This window comes from Oryctolagus cuniculus, chromosome 20, assembly GCF_964237555.1.
Source record: "Oryctolagus cuniculus chromosome 20, mOryCun1.1, whole genome shotgun sequence".
Taxonomy (NCBI): domain Eukaryota; kingdom Metazoa; phylum Chordata; class Mammalia; order Lagomorpha; family Leporidae; genus Oryctolagus; species Oryctolagus cuniculus.
The window spans coordinates 23,451,839-23,468,276 of NC_091451.1; the positions used below are offsets into that span (position 1 = coordinate 23,451,839).

Consider the following 16,438-nt stretch of genomic DNA (forward strand, 5'->3'; position numbering starts at 1 on the left):
GTTTACCGATTTATTATAGAGGACATTAAAAGTATACAAATAGCATATGAAAAGCAACACAGTTGCTAAGACTGGCCACTTAAAGACTGCATTCTGCCATTGCGATTTTAAGCACACAATACCCTCAACATCCCTGGTATTTTCCCTGCATATCCACTTCAAATTCTAACTTTTTCTCTTGACCCTACTTGTCTATGTCACAATGCCTCGCACCTACCTGTAACAGTTTCTAAAGCAAACTCTTTGATCCACGCAGTTCTCTTCATCTAATTGCTTTTTGCACTAAGACTATCATCTATGTAAATGAGCACTTTGATAGTTGTATGCCTTGGGCCCCATCTGCGTTGCAGCTAAAGACAGATCTCCTGGATACGTAACGCCTGAATACAGCAAGGCACTCAACGTCATTCCCAAAAGAATGGTCGCGTAAATTTTTTTTTTTAAATTCAGTGTCATCGGCCTGGCTGAAGACGCTTGAGGAGAACCAAGCATGGTCAGGGAGCTCAAGCTCACGCCCTAAAATGACAGCTTCCTTTGCAGCCCATTTTTTCACACTCGACTTTTCCAGATGAGTTCGCGGGGAAAGTTTGCCTACTTAGACCGGGCAGCCAGGTCACGCATAGGGAATTATGTAACTTCTCGGAAGCTCCCGCTTAGAGCATCTTTTTCTCCTAAAGGAAGGGAGCGCTTGGCCTTTGGTTACCAAGGCAACCGGGCACAGCAGCGCTCCAAGGTGGTTCGATTTCACCGAAGAAATTCTAAGGTTCAAAGTTAAAAGTGCGGAGCGCTGGCGCCTATGGGGACACAGCGGCCCCCACTGTGGCTAACTGAAGACTCCCCGATCAGTTCCGGATCCCCCTTTTCGGGAAGCTTTGTTCGGGGCGACAGAGTGGATAGAGAAAAGGAGAGAGCCAGAAGCGAACAACGGCCGGAGCGTCGCGCAGTCGCGTCCCGCGCGCTTCCCTCCGCCCGCGTAGGCAAGCCCCGCTCCCCACGGTGCCATCGCGTCCCGCGGAGCCGCCGACCCCAGGGCGCGCGCTCCACACACCCGCAAGGGGCTTCAGCGGAAAACACGTGCCGCTCTCCAGCTTCTGCGGTCCCGCCGAGGGTTTCGGCCTTGCCCAGGGGCCGAATTCAACCCAAGGCCGCTCAGGAAAGACCCCAGCGTCGGGGAGGCCTAGCCGCCGCGGCGACCGGCGGGAGGCCCTCGCCAAGCTCTCGGCTCTCTTCTTCCTGTGTCCTAAGCCAGATCCCTGGCTGGAGACGACGGGGCAGAGACATGAAAAAGAGGGGCACTACCAGACCCTTCCGTATCAAGGACCCAAATCAACAACCCACCTGGTGAGCGCCATCTTCTTCCGCTTCTTCTAACGCGAGCGACAGCGCCGCGGGGCGGGTCTTTCCCGGCAACCAGGAGCGAAGAGGGCAGAACCCGCGATGCGCAGGCGCCGCCGCCGAAAAGCCTTCTGGGACTTGTAGTTGTTTAAACGTGAGTACAATTCGGGTCTCTTCTGACCCGTGGGGTTTTACAGGACGGCCCCTGAAGTCAAGAGTAAATGGCTAACTTGATTACTCGTTTACTGTCACATGACAGGACATTTCCTTGGCTAAATAACGAGGGTGGGGGGAGAGGCATTTTAAACGCCTTTATTTTATTCCCCCGCTCAGACCCATTCACCTAGAAGAGGTGTCTAAGTATAAGAGGCTGCCCGAAGCAAGTTGAGTGGAGGACAATGGGGTTTCTGAAACGGTAGGAAATCGTGAGACCGGAGCGTTCTTGGACGCTCTGAGAACATTCACAATCAGAAAACTGTTCTTGAACCAGTACCCTTTCTTCCCCAAACACTCCTGGGGATTTAACTGGGATAGTTCAAACCGTTGGTAGAAAAAAAGGGAATTAAAATATAGTTATTTTATGCACCAAAAAAAATTGAAATTTAGACAGTTTTTTTTATAATAATATACATTTTCCATGAACCTCTTGAAGACCCACTGTATTTTTGTGTTCTTTAGCAAGTCACTTTGAGAATATTCCTTATGTGTATAAATATATATGTATATACCTACATACATTATATATATATGATTTAATATATTCAGTAAGATTTATAGGAGGCCATTCATTTGGACTGAGCTTCTGAACAAAGACCTGTCAAAAGTCAAAACTGTGACAGATTTAGTTTGAAGATCTAATCAGGGTTCAGCACTGTGGCATAGTGGGTTAAGCTGCCACCTGCAGTACAGGCAATGCCGGTTCAAGTCCCAGCTGCTCCATTTCCAATCCAGCTCCCTGCTAATGCACCTGGGAAAGCAGCGGAGTTTGGCCCAAGTGCTTGGGACTCTGCACCTACGTGGGAGACCTAGAAGAAGCTCCTGGCTTTGGATCGGCCCAGCCCCAGCTGTTATGGCCATTTGGGGAGTAAACCAGCAGGTGGAAGACCTCCCTCTCTGTCTTTCCATCTCTCTCTGTAATTCTGCCTTTCAAATAAAAAATAGATTATTTTTTCAAAAAAAGATTTAATTAGCTTTTAGTTTTGATTAGCTTTTAGTTTTTTTTTTAAGGTTTTATTTATTTAAAAGGCAGAGTTACAGAGAGGCAGAGGCAGAGAAAGAGAGGTCTTCCATCCACTGGTTCACTCCCCAGTTGGCCGCAATGGCTGCAGCTGCGCAGATCCAAAGCCAGGAACTAGGATCTTCTTCCCAGTCTTCCACGCAGATGCAGGGGCCCAAGGACTTGAGCCATTTTCCACCGCTTTCTCAGGCCATAGCAGAGAGCTGGATTGGAAGTGGAGCAGCCAGACTCGAACTGGAGACTATATGGAATGCCGGCACTACAGGTGGCGGTTTTACCCGCTATGCCACAGCGCCAGCCCCAGCTTTTAGTTTTGATTCTAAAATCTGGCAACACTTCATTCCATAAAGTAAAATGAGTGTTCTGATGAGCAGTTCAGAAGAAGCTGGCTTTCTAGACAAAAAAGGGGCTGAAGAAAGCAGAAAGGGGGAACAAAAAGTGCATTGGTTGCATCATAGTTACTCTCCCTGTGAAAGTTAAACAGAGGGACGTCCCTGTGCTTCTTTCTGCTGGCTAAAGCTGTGTGAGGATTTTTTAAAAATATTTTATTTATTTATTTGAGAGACAGAGTTACAGACAGAGGGAGAGACAGAGAGAAAGGTCTTCCATCTGCTGGTTTGCTCCCCAAATGGCCACAATGGCCGGAGCTGCGCTGATCCGAAGCCAAGAGCCAGGAACTTCTTCTGGGTCTCCTACGCAGGTGCAGGGGCCCAAGCACTTGGGCCATCTTCTGCTGCTTTCCCAGGCCATAGCAGAGAGCTGGATCAGAAGTGTAGCAGCCAGGACTAGAACCAGCACCCATTTGGGAAGCTGGCGTTGCAGGCGGAGGATTAACCTACTGCGCCACGGGGCCGGCCTCGTTGCGTGAGGATTTGACTATTATCTCTTGATCTCTCAGATAAATGAATGATGATGTGAAGTTTCAGCATGAGTAACTCTATTTTGGTTTTTTGAACCTAGTACAGGAGCTAAATCCAAAGCAATAGCCTACTCTACATTTTATTTAATATTCCCAACAGGGGGTGGCGCTGTGGCACTGGCATTCCATATGGGCACCTGTTTGAGACCCAGCTGCTCCTCTTCTGATCCAGCTCCCTACTAATGTACCAGGGAAAGCTGCAGAAGGTGGCCCAAGTCCTTGGGCCCCTGCAGTCATGTGGGAAACCCAAAGGAAGCTTCTGGCTCCTGGCTTTGGATTGGCCCAGCTCCAGCCATTGCAGCCATGTGGGGAGTAAACCAGTGAATGGGAGATCTCTTTCTGTCTCGCCTTCTATCTTTCTGTAACCCTGCTTTCAAATAAGTAAATAAATCTTAAAGAAAAACACAACAGTCCCAACTGATCAAAATGGATTCATTCAGGCTAACGTTCCCTTCCGTTAAGGTGGAACTAAGCTGTAGTATGGATTTAAACTGCAGCTTCACCACCCATAAGCAGTGTTACTACCATGAGCAATATTTTTGGGCCCCAGTTTCATTAAACATAAAATACCATTCATGTTCCATATATACTATAAAACTAGTGACTGGGAGGTGTAAGTGATAGAGGTGGGTGTATTTTGTGTTTTTACTCAACTGCAAAAGTTTTACATAAATTTATTACTTCTTACAGTTCGTGTTTGAGTTGGCAGTGATCTGCTGTAACCTCTGCTCCCAGAATGTATTATTGCTAAACAGAGAATAAAAGAGGAACAGATTAGAGGAGGTCCTGGAAGCCAAGGTCAAGGAGCTTGGATTTAATTTAGCAGCTGACTTGAAACTGAACAAGGACTTAAGAAACAGGCAAGAAAGAGGATTCTTAAGGAGGAGTAGGTTTCTATGGCAATGAGAGACAAGGTAGGCCACTGAGGACAAGGGTAAAGTAATTAACGTGGGAAATCAGCGATCCGTGGACCAAGATCTGGGGTATAGGACTGAAAGAAAGCAGGGGAGAAGAGTTCTCCCAATCCATGCTCGTTTTCCACAGAGGCGACTGTGCAAGGCGTTCCCATCAGTCGTGGTCCCTCGCTGTTCTTGGGAGTGTAGAGAAATGTGACTGACTCAAATGCAATCTTAGCACAGCATAATTAAGGAAACACATCTGCTGCCAAAGTGCTATGATATTGTACCCCAGGGCCCCTGCTTTGTTTGGTTTTGTGCTGGAGAGGGGCTTGGTGTTCAGCTGGATCTTTCTTGCCCTTCCAGCCCTCATTATCACAGGTAATTGTGCTTGCTGGCTCAAAATAGGCTCATGCAGGCCCAGGTTGCAAGAAGCAATCAATTCACTTTGTCTTGGCTATCCAGAGAGCAGCTGGAGTTGGTTCTCAGAGAACCTGGGGCCTAACTTGATTTCCAGCTAGCTGTAACTGTGCAGCCACAGGTAACAGCACATGGGTGGTAGGGTGGAGCAGTTAGACAGAGATTCTGAAGTCAGCTTTCCTGAGTTCCCATCTTGGCTCCCTCATGGACAAGTTGTAGATCCTGGGCAAGTCCCATAATCTGTATCAGTTTTCTCACTGGCAAGAAAAACAACCCAGAAATGGGAGGCAGGGGGCTGAGGTGGGTGTTTGGCCTAGCAGTCAAGGTGTTGCTGGGTATTGTGATGCAGTGGGTTAGGCTACCACGGGGAACACCTGCATTCCATATCGGAGTGCCTGGCTCAAGTCCTGGCTGCTCTGTGCTTCTTGTACCAGATCCCTGCTAATGCACCTAGGAGGTAGCAGGTGATGGCCCAAGCACTTGGGTTCCTGCCACCCAATGGGAGACCCAGGTGGAGTTCCGGGTTCTTGACTTCAGCCTGGCCTAGCCCTGGCTGTTTTGGGCATTTGAGGAGTAAACCAGCAGATGAGGTGTTTTCTGTCATTTTCACTGTCTCAAATAAGTAAAATAAATAAAATTCTTTTTTTTAAGTGAGAAAACATTTAACCTATTCTCATAAATTTGTTGGATTAGTTGAGTTAATCATGTATGGTGCTTTAGAACAACGTCCAAGATAGAGTGAGCACTCAAAAAATAATTATGATTTTCTGGCTTTAATTTAATTGACTTGAACACAGTTTATTAAGCTTCTTGAGCTTCCCATTTTGCATCTCTAAGTGAAGCAATTGAAGTCGATTTTATTTCTGGGGTATGTTCCAAATAACATTCTATTGCATGTGGTGCATGTAAGGAGCTGATCAAAGTAGGATTTCACAAATCACACAGTTCGCTGAACTTTTCTTAGGTTCACAGTGCCTAAGGAGGGGGAGAATAATGTGAGCAAACCTCCCAGGGAATACACTCCGTAAACGAGGCACATTAACCACACACTGAATGAGTTCCAAAATTATTCAAGTCCAATTGCTCACTTTGCGTGGAAAGCAGAGTGTAATTAAAGTTTGAAGCATACCTTTCTATGAGCAGCCTCAGGCGGCTGGCTTGACCTCCGCAGTGGACACGTGAGGTCCCTGCATGCTGGGAGGTGGCACTGGTTTTGGCCTGTGCAGCCTGAGCTCTTTCCATGTGGAGAAGCCAGTGACAGGGCACAGCCCTGCCACTGCCTGAGCTCTCCAGGTGTTGGTCAAACTCTGGACTTTGAAGTTCAGTAGTTGAGGTCAGTAGCTCATGTTCTAGAGAGGCAGGAAGGGGCCCGATGCTGTGTGTAGCAGGTAAAGCCACCGCCTGCAGTGCTGGCATCCCATATGAACACTGGTTCGCGTCACAGCTGCTCCACTTCCGATCCAGATCTCTGCTATGGCCTGGGAAAGCAGTGGAAGATGGCCCAAGTGCCTGGGCCTCTGCACCTGCTTGGGAGACCTGGAAGAAGCTCCTGGTTCCTGGCTTCAGATCGGCACAGCTCCAGCCATTGCAGCCAATTGGGGAGTGAACCAGCAGATGGAGAATTCTTTCTTTCTCTCTCTCTCTCTCTCTCTCTCTCTCAGCCTCTCCTCTCTCTGTGCAACTCTGCCTTTCAATAAATAAAAAAAAACTTTAACATAAATAATAAATAAATAAATCTTTAAAAAAAAAGGAGGAATTCCATCCATGTGTTTACGGTTTGGATATTAGTTTGGGTGATTCCCCAAAGCCTATGTGGTAAAGGCTTGGTTCCCAAAGTCTTACATTCATGGCTAATGGATTAATGTTAACAATTAATGGATTAACCAGTTGGGGGTCCCCTTCAAAACCATGAGCTGAGATAGTCTCCTTTGTAAATAGCTTGTCTTGGATATTAAGTGGTAGTAATCAAAAGCTGTCTAATACGTGAAGATGTTTTAAAAAGTTTGTGAGGAAATGAAATTAAAAGATAAGTGTATTTGGGAGCTGGCACTGTGGCTCAGTGGGTTGCACCACCACTGGTGACACCAGCATTCCACCAGTTTGAGTCCCAGCTCCTCTATTTTTTTTCTTAACTTATTTTTATTCATATAAAGGGAACAGATTTCATGTAGTTCATAGATACAATTATAAGAATATAATGGTCCTTACCTCCTCCCTTCCTTCCTCCTTCTCTCCCAGCTCCAGTTCTGATCTGGTTTCCTGCTAATACTCTCAACAAAGTAGTGGAAGATGGCTCAAGTACTTGGCCCCGTCATCCACATGGGAGACCTGGAAGGAGCTCTGGGCTCCTGGCTTTGGCCTTGCCCAACCCCAACTGTTGTGGCTATTTGGAGTGCCAACCAGTGAATGGAAAAAGAGAAGAAAAAGACATATTTATTTTGCTGCCCCTCCCCACCTCCAGAAAGGTAAGTTTTCAGTTGTGTAGCAGGTTAAGCCACTGCCTGCAATGCTGGCATTCCATATGATCTCTGGTTTAAGTCCTGGCTTCTCAGCTTCTAATCCAACTCCCTGCTAATGCACCTGAGAAAGCAGCAGATAGCCCAAGTGTTTGGGCTCCTGCGACCCACATGGGAAACCCAGATGGAGTTCCTTCAGCATGGCCCAACCCTGAACATTGTGGTCATTTGGGGAGTGAACCAGTAGATGGAAGATCTCTCTCTGTCTCTGTTTCTCTCTCCCTCCCTCTCTCTCTCTCTCTCTCTCTGTTTGTAATTGTCTTTCAAATAAATAATTAAATCTTAAAAAATTTACTAACATTTTTAAGAAAATTTTAAAAACCCATGCATCGTTTTTTCATAATATACCTTTTCCATGACCTTTTTGCAGACCCCCCATATGTATGCATTGCACAAATTTTTGCACCAAAATAAACTTTTAAATCTGTTTTTTATGAACATTTTGAAGCACTCTTCCATGAGTCCAGTAAGGTGTCCCCTCTTAAACAAAGCATTGAACCAGATAAGAATTCAAAACAAAATCATCATGTAGCAAATGATGTGTTTGGAACATGTCAGAGCTACACAGCACATTCTTTTCTCCTAGATGATGCATTTTGAATTGATTTCAGCACCAGTGTTTGAGGCTCTGATGCCATTGTGCTTTGTTATTACAGCTTTCTCATAATTCTCTTATAAAAAAGTAGAGCTGCTCCACCTCATTGTTCTTTTTCACATGTCTTTTGTATGCTTTCAAAAATTAAAAAAAATTTTAAATCAAAGTATCAGGGCTTGCATTGTGGTACAGTGGGTTAAGCTGCTACTTTTTTTTTTTTTTTTTTTGACAGGCGGAGTTAAACAGTGAGAGAGACAGAGAGAAAGGTCTTCCTTCTGTTGGTTCACCCCCACAAATGGCCGCTAAACCAGGAGCCAGGTGCTTCCTCCTGGTCTCCCATGCGGGTGCAGGGCCCAAGGACTTGGGCCATCCTCCACTGCCTTCCCAGGCCACATAAGCTGCTACTTCTGACACTGGCATCCCAAACTGGAGTGCTGGTTCGAATCACCACTGCTCTGCTGCTGATCCAGCTTCCTGCCGATGCACCTGGGAAGGCAGTGGAAGATGTACTTAGGCCTCTGCCACCTGTGGTGGAATGGTGTCCCCTGGACCATAAAGACAGATAATGGGCCAGCATATACATCACAGGAATTTAATTCCTTCCTGAGGTCCTGGAACATATAGTCTGCCACAGGTATCTCATACAACCCATAGGGACAGGCAATCATTGAAAGAACTCACAAGACAATTAAAGATCTCTTACAAAGACAGAAAAACAATCATATGCCCCCAGACCCTCAGCTTGCTTTGACTGAGGTTCTTTTCATTATCAGTTTTCTTACTTACGATTCCCAAAGCATCAGCCCAGCTTATAAACACTGGGGATCCTTTCCATCCCAGACACCGGCCCCTATGGTTAGGTAGAAAGACCCCCTGACAGTAGAATGGAAGGGACCACACCCTCTGCTGACCAAGGGTCAAGGATATGCTTGTGTCTTTCCAGAGAATGCGGGACAGCCCATTTGGGTACCAGCCAGAAACATCAAGCCTGCAACTGACAGTCAGTCAGAACCAGCTGAACAAGACTGAGAGTCGGCCTTGTTAGCAGATGCACCTGCTACCGATTGTGAAGCTGCTGCCCTATCATCCTGCCCTGAGGAACTGCCCACAGCCACATCCGCTACTGCTTTATACCCCACTAGCTCTGGTCAGCCACTGGAATGGCCTACAGCCTGCGTGTGGTCACGCCATTCCTGATTACCATTGTTCTTCATTCCTACCCCCCATCTGAGCAAGCACTCCTGTGGTCTCCCATTTTGAGGGCTGGTTAGTCAGTGACGGGTAAGATCCCCTGGGGAACAACCTAAGACAGGCACAGCCCCATGAGGAGACCACATGGAAATGAGGTCAACAATGGTATGACCAAGGATCATGCTTCCTGTTGCTCAAAAATGAACGAAAAGTGAGAAATGTGGTAGTATGAGAAGGCCATGCCAAGATGCCACCGGCATGCGAGCATCAGTTACTTAGGAAATGGCTTTGGAACCCACCTGGCAATGGAGCCTGCCTGGCAGTAGGCAGTGATTGGTTATGGCATAAACCACCCCTTGACTGGATTGGCTGCCACGGCTATATAAGCTGCTGCACCCACTGAGATACACGAGTCTGCGAGCTGCTCGCCTCTAGCCCACTTTCACCCGACACCCGGTGTCTGTGTCATGACTCTACACCTCTTGCCCCACCCCACCCCCCCGGCTCTTCTCTCAGAATGAATTCACAGCAACAGCCACCTGTATGAGAGACATGGATACAGTTCTTGGACCTGGCCCAGCCTGGCAGTTGTGGCCATTTGGGGAGTGAACCAGCAGATAGAAGATCTCTCTCTCTCTCTCTCTCTCTCTCTCTCTCTCTCTCTCTCGCTGTGTCTTTCAAAAAAAAAATCATTAAGAAGGCTGATGACTGCAAAAGAAAAATACACCTTAAAAATGGAGAGATCTGATTGTAATCACTGTAGCATCACTAATATTGAGACTGACATTAGCTGTTTCCAATAATTTCCCCAATTTTCTGATCAAGCCAGACCTAACTTCCAGTTAGCTATCCAGGGGGCAGAGGAACAGTTTATTTACTTATTTTTGAAGATTTATTTATTTATTTGAAAGGCATAGTTACACAGAAAGAAAGATCTTGTGTCCACTGATTCACTCCCCAAATGGCTGCAACAGCTGGAGTTGGGCTGATCCAAAGCCAAAAGCCAGGAGCCAGGAGCCAGGAGCTTCTTCCAGGTCTCTCACGCAGTGCAGTGGCCCAAGCACTTGGACCATTTTGCACTGCTTTCCCAGACACATTAGCAAGGAGCTGGGTCATACGTGGAGCAACCAGGACTCTAACCTGAAGTCATATGGGATGTTAGCATTGCAGGAGGTGGCTTAACATACTGCACCATAACACTAGGATCAATTTAAACAGCAAGAGGAGGCCGGCGCTGCGGCTCAATAGGCTAATCCTCTGCCTTGTGGCACCGGCACACCGGGTTCTAGTCCCGGTCGGGGCACCGGATTCTGTCCTGGTTGCCCCTCTTCCAGGCCAGCTCTCTGCTGTGGCCAGGGAGTGCAGTGGAGGATGGCCCAGGTGCTTGGGCCCTGCACCCCAGGAAAAGCACCTGGCTCCTGCCATCGGATCAGCGCGGTGTGCCGGCCACAGCGTGCTGGCTGTGGCGGCCATTGGAGGGTGAACCAACGGCAAAGGAAGACCTTTCTCTCTCTCTCTCTCACTGTCCACTCTGCCTGTCAAAAAAAAAAAAAAAAAAAAACAGCAAAAGGAAATAATTAAAAAGTACAGGGTGTAATATACTCTTCAGGAAAACTGACCTAGGCTCTTCATTATTTCACTGTCATAGATGCCAATAGAATGGATGAAAAGAGACATACCAGATGCATTATTAAACCTTTAATGGTGATTTAAAAATTTTTAGCTTTTATTTGTTTTCATTTTATTTGAAATATAGAGATACAGCCCAAGAGAGATCTTCTATCTGCTGGATCACTCTCCAAATGTCTGTAACAGCCATTGCTGGGCAAAGGTGAAATCAGGAGTCTGGAACTCGATCTCCCATGTGGGTGGCAGCAACCCAAGTACTTGAGCCCTCACCTGCTGCCTTCCAGATTCTGCTGGGTCAGAAGCAGAGTAGCCAAGGCTCAAAACCAGGCACTCCAATGTAGGATGTGTGTGTCCTAAGTAACATCTTTTTTTTTTTTTTTTTAGATGTATTTTATTTGTTTGAAAGTCAGAGTTAGAGAGAGACAGAGTTAGGAGAGACAGAGAGTGAGATCTTTGATCTGCTGGTTCACTCCCCAAGTGGCTGCAATGATTAGGGCTGTGCCAGGCCGAAGCCAGGAGCCAGGAGCTTCATCTGGGTCTCACATGCGGATGCAGGGGCCCAAGGACTTGGGCCTTCTGCTGCTTTCGCAAACCATTAGCAGAGAGCTGGATCAGACGCAGAGCAGCCAGGGCTCGAACTGGTGCCCATATGGGATGACGGTACTGCAGGTAGCTGCCTGACCTATTGTGCCAGAATGCCAGCCCCACTAAGTGACATCTTAACCATAGTGCCAAATGCCTTCCCCAAAGTGAATTTTATGATATGTGAGTTATATCTTTAAAGCTGTAAAAGCAAGTTAAATAAAATGTAAAATAAATAGAATGAACAAAGAAGTGGATAAAAAGTCTGGTATACCTTTATTTTTTATCTTCAAAATAAAATTTAGAATTATTTTTTGGGTCCTTTATAAAAATCTGTACATGTTTTGATTGGCATTGAGTTGTCCTTAAAATTGATATGGAGAGGGCTGATCACAGTTTTGTATCTTCACAGTCAGGAACACTGTTCAGATTTAGAGTTACTAAAATCTTTCCTATCTGCCAATGACATTTTTTAAAAGTTTTATTTATTTATTTGAAAGACTTACACAGAGAGAGAAGGAGAGGCAGAGAGAGAGAGAGAGGTCTTCCATCTGCTGGTTCACTCCCCAGTTGGCCGCAATGGCCAGAGCTGTGATGATCTGAAACCAGGAGCCAGGAGCATCCTTCAGGTCTTCCCATGCAGGTGCAGGAGCCAAGGACTTGGGCCATCTTCCCCTGCTTTCCTAGGTCATAGCAGCGAGCTGGATTGGAAGTGGAGCAGCTGGGTCTTGAACCGGCGTCCATATGGGATACCGGCACTGCAGGTGGCGGCTTTACCTGCTATGCCACAGCACCGGCCCCAACCAATAACATTTTGAGTTATCTTTATATAGATTAGACTCATCACTCCCGAGATGAATTTGTAGGTATTTCATTTTTCTGTTATCATGAATGCAATCTCTGTTTTTATATGATTACTAAAGAAAGCAGTCATTTCTATTAAGCAAGTTGAAAATGTCAATAATGGACAGAATCAATTTTGTGACTGTAGATGGCTTGAGCTTAGGGTCCATGTAGGTTTGGTGAGACGAGCTCCTACGTCTTTCTGGGATCGAGCAGTTCTTTGGGTTAATGAGTAGGAAAGCAGTTTTGCTTTCAGCCCCTTCCCCCCTGCAAGCTCTGAGACTTCCTGCTTACAAGCACTGTGAGCCCTGCTGACCCCATGTCTTTCCAGATTTAATTATTCTTTTTGAAAGTTGGCTGCAACCTTAAGGGGATAGCAAACATAGAGATCCGGTGGGGATAAAGCTTTAGAGCCAAGATAACTCTTCCTTTTTCTACTACATAGGCTGACAGGGGAGCAATCTGCCCCTTGCTCTGAGCCCTGCCATTTGTTGTGATCATTTTCATTCCCATCAAGTGTGCCCTTGGCTCAGACAGCGGACCTCAGGTAGCTGAAGTGACTCCTTTTGTTATTTCCTCCTCTGCTTCCCGGTAACAAGATACTCTGCTGGAATATGCCTGTCTGGGCTAAAGAAGGAGCTGCAGTGGGTAAGGAGCCAATGACTATGATTTAATAACCATGGAAAGAAAACACTGCAGGCATTTGCCCTAAAGCAGTTAAGATGTCCACGTGCCATATTGCAGTACCTGAGTTTGATTCCTGGCTCTGGCTCCTGACTCCAGTTTTCTGCTAGTGTGGACCCTAGGAGGCAGGGGTAATGGCCAAAGTGGTTGGGTCCCTGCCACTCCCATGGGAGACCCAGATTGAATTCCTAGATTCTAGCTTTGATCCAGCCCAGCTCCAGCTGGTGAGATTATTTAGGAAGTAAATAATGGATGGGAGCCCTTGCTCTGTCTCTCTGCCTTTCAAATAAATAAAAAATAAATTTTAAAATAAAAGTTGAGAAATTATAAAGATCTGGAATTCTGAGTTCCCTTAAAAACCAGTAGAACTGGCAGCATGGAGCCTGTCCCCATGGTGACAATCACATAGAAGGCACTTCACTATGTGGGAGTGTGGACCACAGTCCTCCCTCTCCCTACTGTAGCTCCAAGGCTGGAGGAGTCAGTGGCCATTCGTTGTGGTAGCTGAATTATTTGATGATCAATGTGAGATGCTTCACAAACTTATGATGTTCTCAAAAGAGAGATCAAGGGAGCTGCCTGATTTAAGAAAAGTCGATGAAGTTTTCATGTTTTAAAGATGATTCTCGGCCGGCGCCGCAGCTCAATAGGCTAATCCTCCACCTGTGGTGCCGGCACACCAGGTTCTAGTCCCAGTAGGGGCGCCTGATTCTGTCCCGGTTGCCCCTCTTCCAGGCCAGCTCTCTGCTGTGGCCAGGGAGTGCAGTGGAGGATGGCCCAAGTGCTTGGGCCCTGCACCCCATGGGAGACCAGGAGAAGCACCTGGCTCCTGCCTTAGGATCAGCATGGTGCGCCGGCCGCGGCGGCCATTGGAGGGTGACCAATGGCAAAGGAAGACCTTTCTCTCTGTCTGTCTCTCACTGTCCACTCTGCCTGTCAAAAAAAAAAAAAAAAAAAAAAGATGATTCTCGTGTCTGACCTGCTTCACTTAGTTTTGCGAATCTTCCTGAGCTCCATAGGTCTTGAGTTTGCAACTCCAATTTGAAAAGGTAACCCTGAGACTATGTGAAGCTGTGCAGGAGGTAAGCCCAAGGGGCTTTGCAAACACCCAGGAGACCTGTTAGCAGACCTGGGCTGTGCAGAGAAGAGTCCTGGCAATGTCACCTGACCAGGGCACATGCTGTTAGTAGGTGAGGCCAAGAAGGACAGTTGCAGAGGTGTCGGTGGAGAGTGGAGTGAGGAGCCATCTCAACAATGCAGCAGCTTGAGAAGGGGCTCGGAGGTAGAAGCAGCAGCATCTCTGTCTTCTTTGACCCATGGCCTGCTCCAGTCTATACCCCTTCCCGGAGGAAGTGGTGTCTCTGGCCATCTCATCACTGGCAGAGAAAAGCTGCATGAACCAAGTTAATAGCCTGAATCAATTCCTAGCTCCGAGCGACACGTGCACTCACGTCTCATGGATCTCCTTGGCTCACCAGACATACACGTACCATAGGGACTATCCTTCACAGTGCCGTCAACACAGGGTTCTAATAATAGGAGTGGTTACAACCATCACCCAGTTACACACCAACAATAATAGAGGCTGTTTTTACAGATGAGGGGCTGAGAAGATTTGAGGATATTAAAAACATTTTTATTTAAGACAGAAAAAATGTATTAGAGAAGGAGACAGAAAGAACTCCCATCTACTGGTTCACTCCCCAAATGCCCCAAATATTTGGGGCTGGGCCAGGATGAAGACAGGAGGTGGGAACAAAATTGTATTGAAGCTAGAAAACATTTTTCTTCATTTTGAATGGGTATTTACGTTCCAAAACACTTCAGTTAAATCCACCTTTATTTCTCCCCCATGCTTTTGTTTCTAACATTAGAATCTAAGTAGCAGCTGTTTGTGAGGATAAGAAAGAAAAGGAGACAGTCAGCTTTTGTTTTGAAAGCCTGGGAGTTTTGTTGCTGCAGGGTGAGCTGGTTTTTCCACCCAAACCTAGAGGCTGGCAGCCCAGTGCATGTTAGTGGCCCTGTTGCTTAGAAGTGGGGGTATGGAGCTAAGAGGGCTTGCTCTCTCCTACACAGTCCCACATCGTACACTCAAGGAGATACTGTGCTTCTTGGATGACAATGCGCTCCAAACTACAGGGGACTCCAAAAAAGCTGTGAATGGCAGCAGGTGCTCTGCGTGATGGTTAAGATACTGCTTGGGATGCCTGCACCCCATATTGGCGTGTCTAGGATCAAGTCCTAGCTCCCCCTCGGATTCCAGCTTCCTGCTAATGCACATCCTGAGAGCCAGCCGGTAATGGATCAAGTACTTGAGTCGCCACCACAAACATGGAAACCCAGATTGACCTGACCCAGTCTGGGCTGTTTGGGGGAATGGATAAGCAGATGGAAGCTTTTTCTCTCTCTCTTTCAGATAGTTTAAAAAAAAACTTACGATCTACTTAGATAAATATAACAGCTAAAAAGAGGAGCATAATAATTATTGGTAAAAAGGAAGATTATGACTAAGGTAGGATCAGTGTGCACTGTTGTGGCTGGAAGAAAGCTGGGGAGAGAGATACAGAATTGTCTTTGAAGCCTGGGAGAGATGACAGACCAGGCATGGAGAAATGGCACAGACCTAGATTTGCAGTCAGGAATAATCCTGAAGTATCCAGATGCACGAGGGGAGTGTGGACAGGGTCCTCTAGGGAGCCAGGCATTGGCAGCATTGAGTAGGTGGAGGGGCCAGGTAGAAGAGAGTCTTGCTAATGCCAAGCCTGGGATTTGGACTTCAGCCCATACACAGACCAGGGTTTCTCAACAGATATCCTATTGACATTTTGAACTAGACAGTTCTCTGTTGTGGAATCCTGTTCTGTGCATTGTAAGATGCCCAGCAACACAGCTGACCTTTTTTTTTTTTTTTTTTTTTTTTTGGAAACACACAGTTACAGAGAGAGAGAGAGAGACAGACAGAGAGGGAGAATTCATCCATCTGTTGGTTCATTCCCCAAATGGCCACGATGGCCAGGCTGGGCCAGGGCTGGGCCAGGGCTGGGCCAGGGCAAAGCCAGGAGCTTGGGCCATCCTCTGCTGCTTTCCCAAGCACATTAGCAGGGAGCTGGATTGGAAGTGGAGCAGCCAGGACTGGAACTGGTGGCCATATGGGACGCCAGCACTGCAGATGGCTTAGCCTTCTACGCCACAGCGCTGGCCCCCACACTTGACCTCTTGACCTCTGCCCCTAGATGCCAGGAGCATCCTCCAAATCCTGACAATCAAGAAGGTCTCCAGGGGTTGGCATTGTGGCACAGCAGGTTAAGCCTCCACTTGTGATGCTGGCATCCCATACTGGTGCCAGTTTGTGTCCTGGCTGCTCCGCTTCTGGTTCAGCTCCCTGCTAATACACCTGGGAGAGCAGATGAAGATGGCCCTGGTGCTTGGGTCCTTGCACCCATGTGGGAGACTTGGATGAAGCTCATGACTTCTGGCTTCAGCCTGGCCCAGTGTTGTCTGTTGCTGCCATTTGGGGAGTGAATCAGTGGATGGAGGATCTCTCTCTCTCTCTCTCTGTAACTCTGAGTTTTAAATTTATAAATCTTTTTT

General features: G+C 47.0%; 1 protein-coding gene and 1 long non-coding RNA gene across 2 annotated transcripts in view; one reads left to right on the forward strand and one right to left on the reverse strand.

Annotated features, from left to right (window-relative positions):
* Positions 1-1,466, reverse strand: part of SNW1 (SNW domain containing 1) — a 40,286-nt gene extending 38,820 nt beyond the window's left edge. Inside the window, exon 1 of the mRNA XM_002719622.5 lies at positions 1,339-1,466. Within this exon, the coding sequence (XP_002719668.1) occupies positions 1,339-1,352 (14 nt within the window). The 5' untranslated portion in view covers positions 1,353-1,466. The remainder of the gene's footprint in view (positions 1-1,338) is intronic.
* Positions 1,351-9,556, forward strand: LOC127484598 (uncharacterized). Its single transcript, XR_007911653.2, has 3 exons — positions 1,351-1,489; positions 7,046-7,272; positions 8,862-9,556. It is a non-coding gene; the product is annotated as an uncharacterized lncRNA (long non-coding RNA).
* The last annotated feature ends 6,882 nt before the right edge of the window (positions 9,557-16,438 follow it).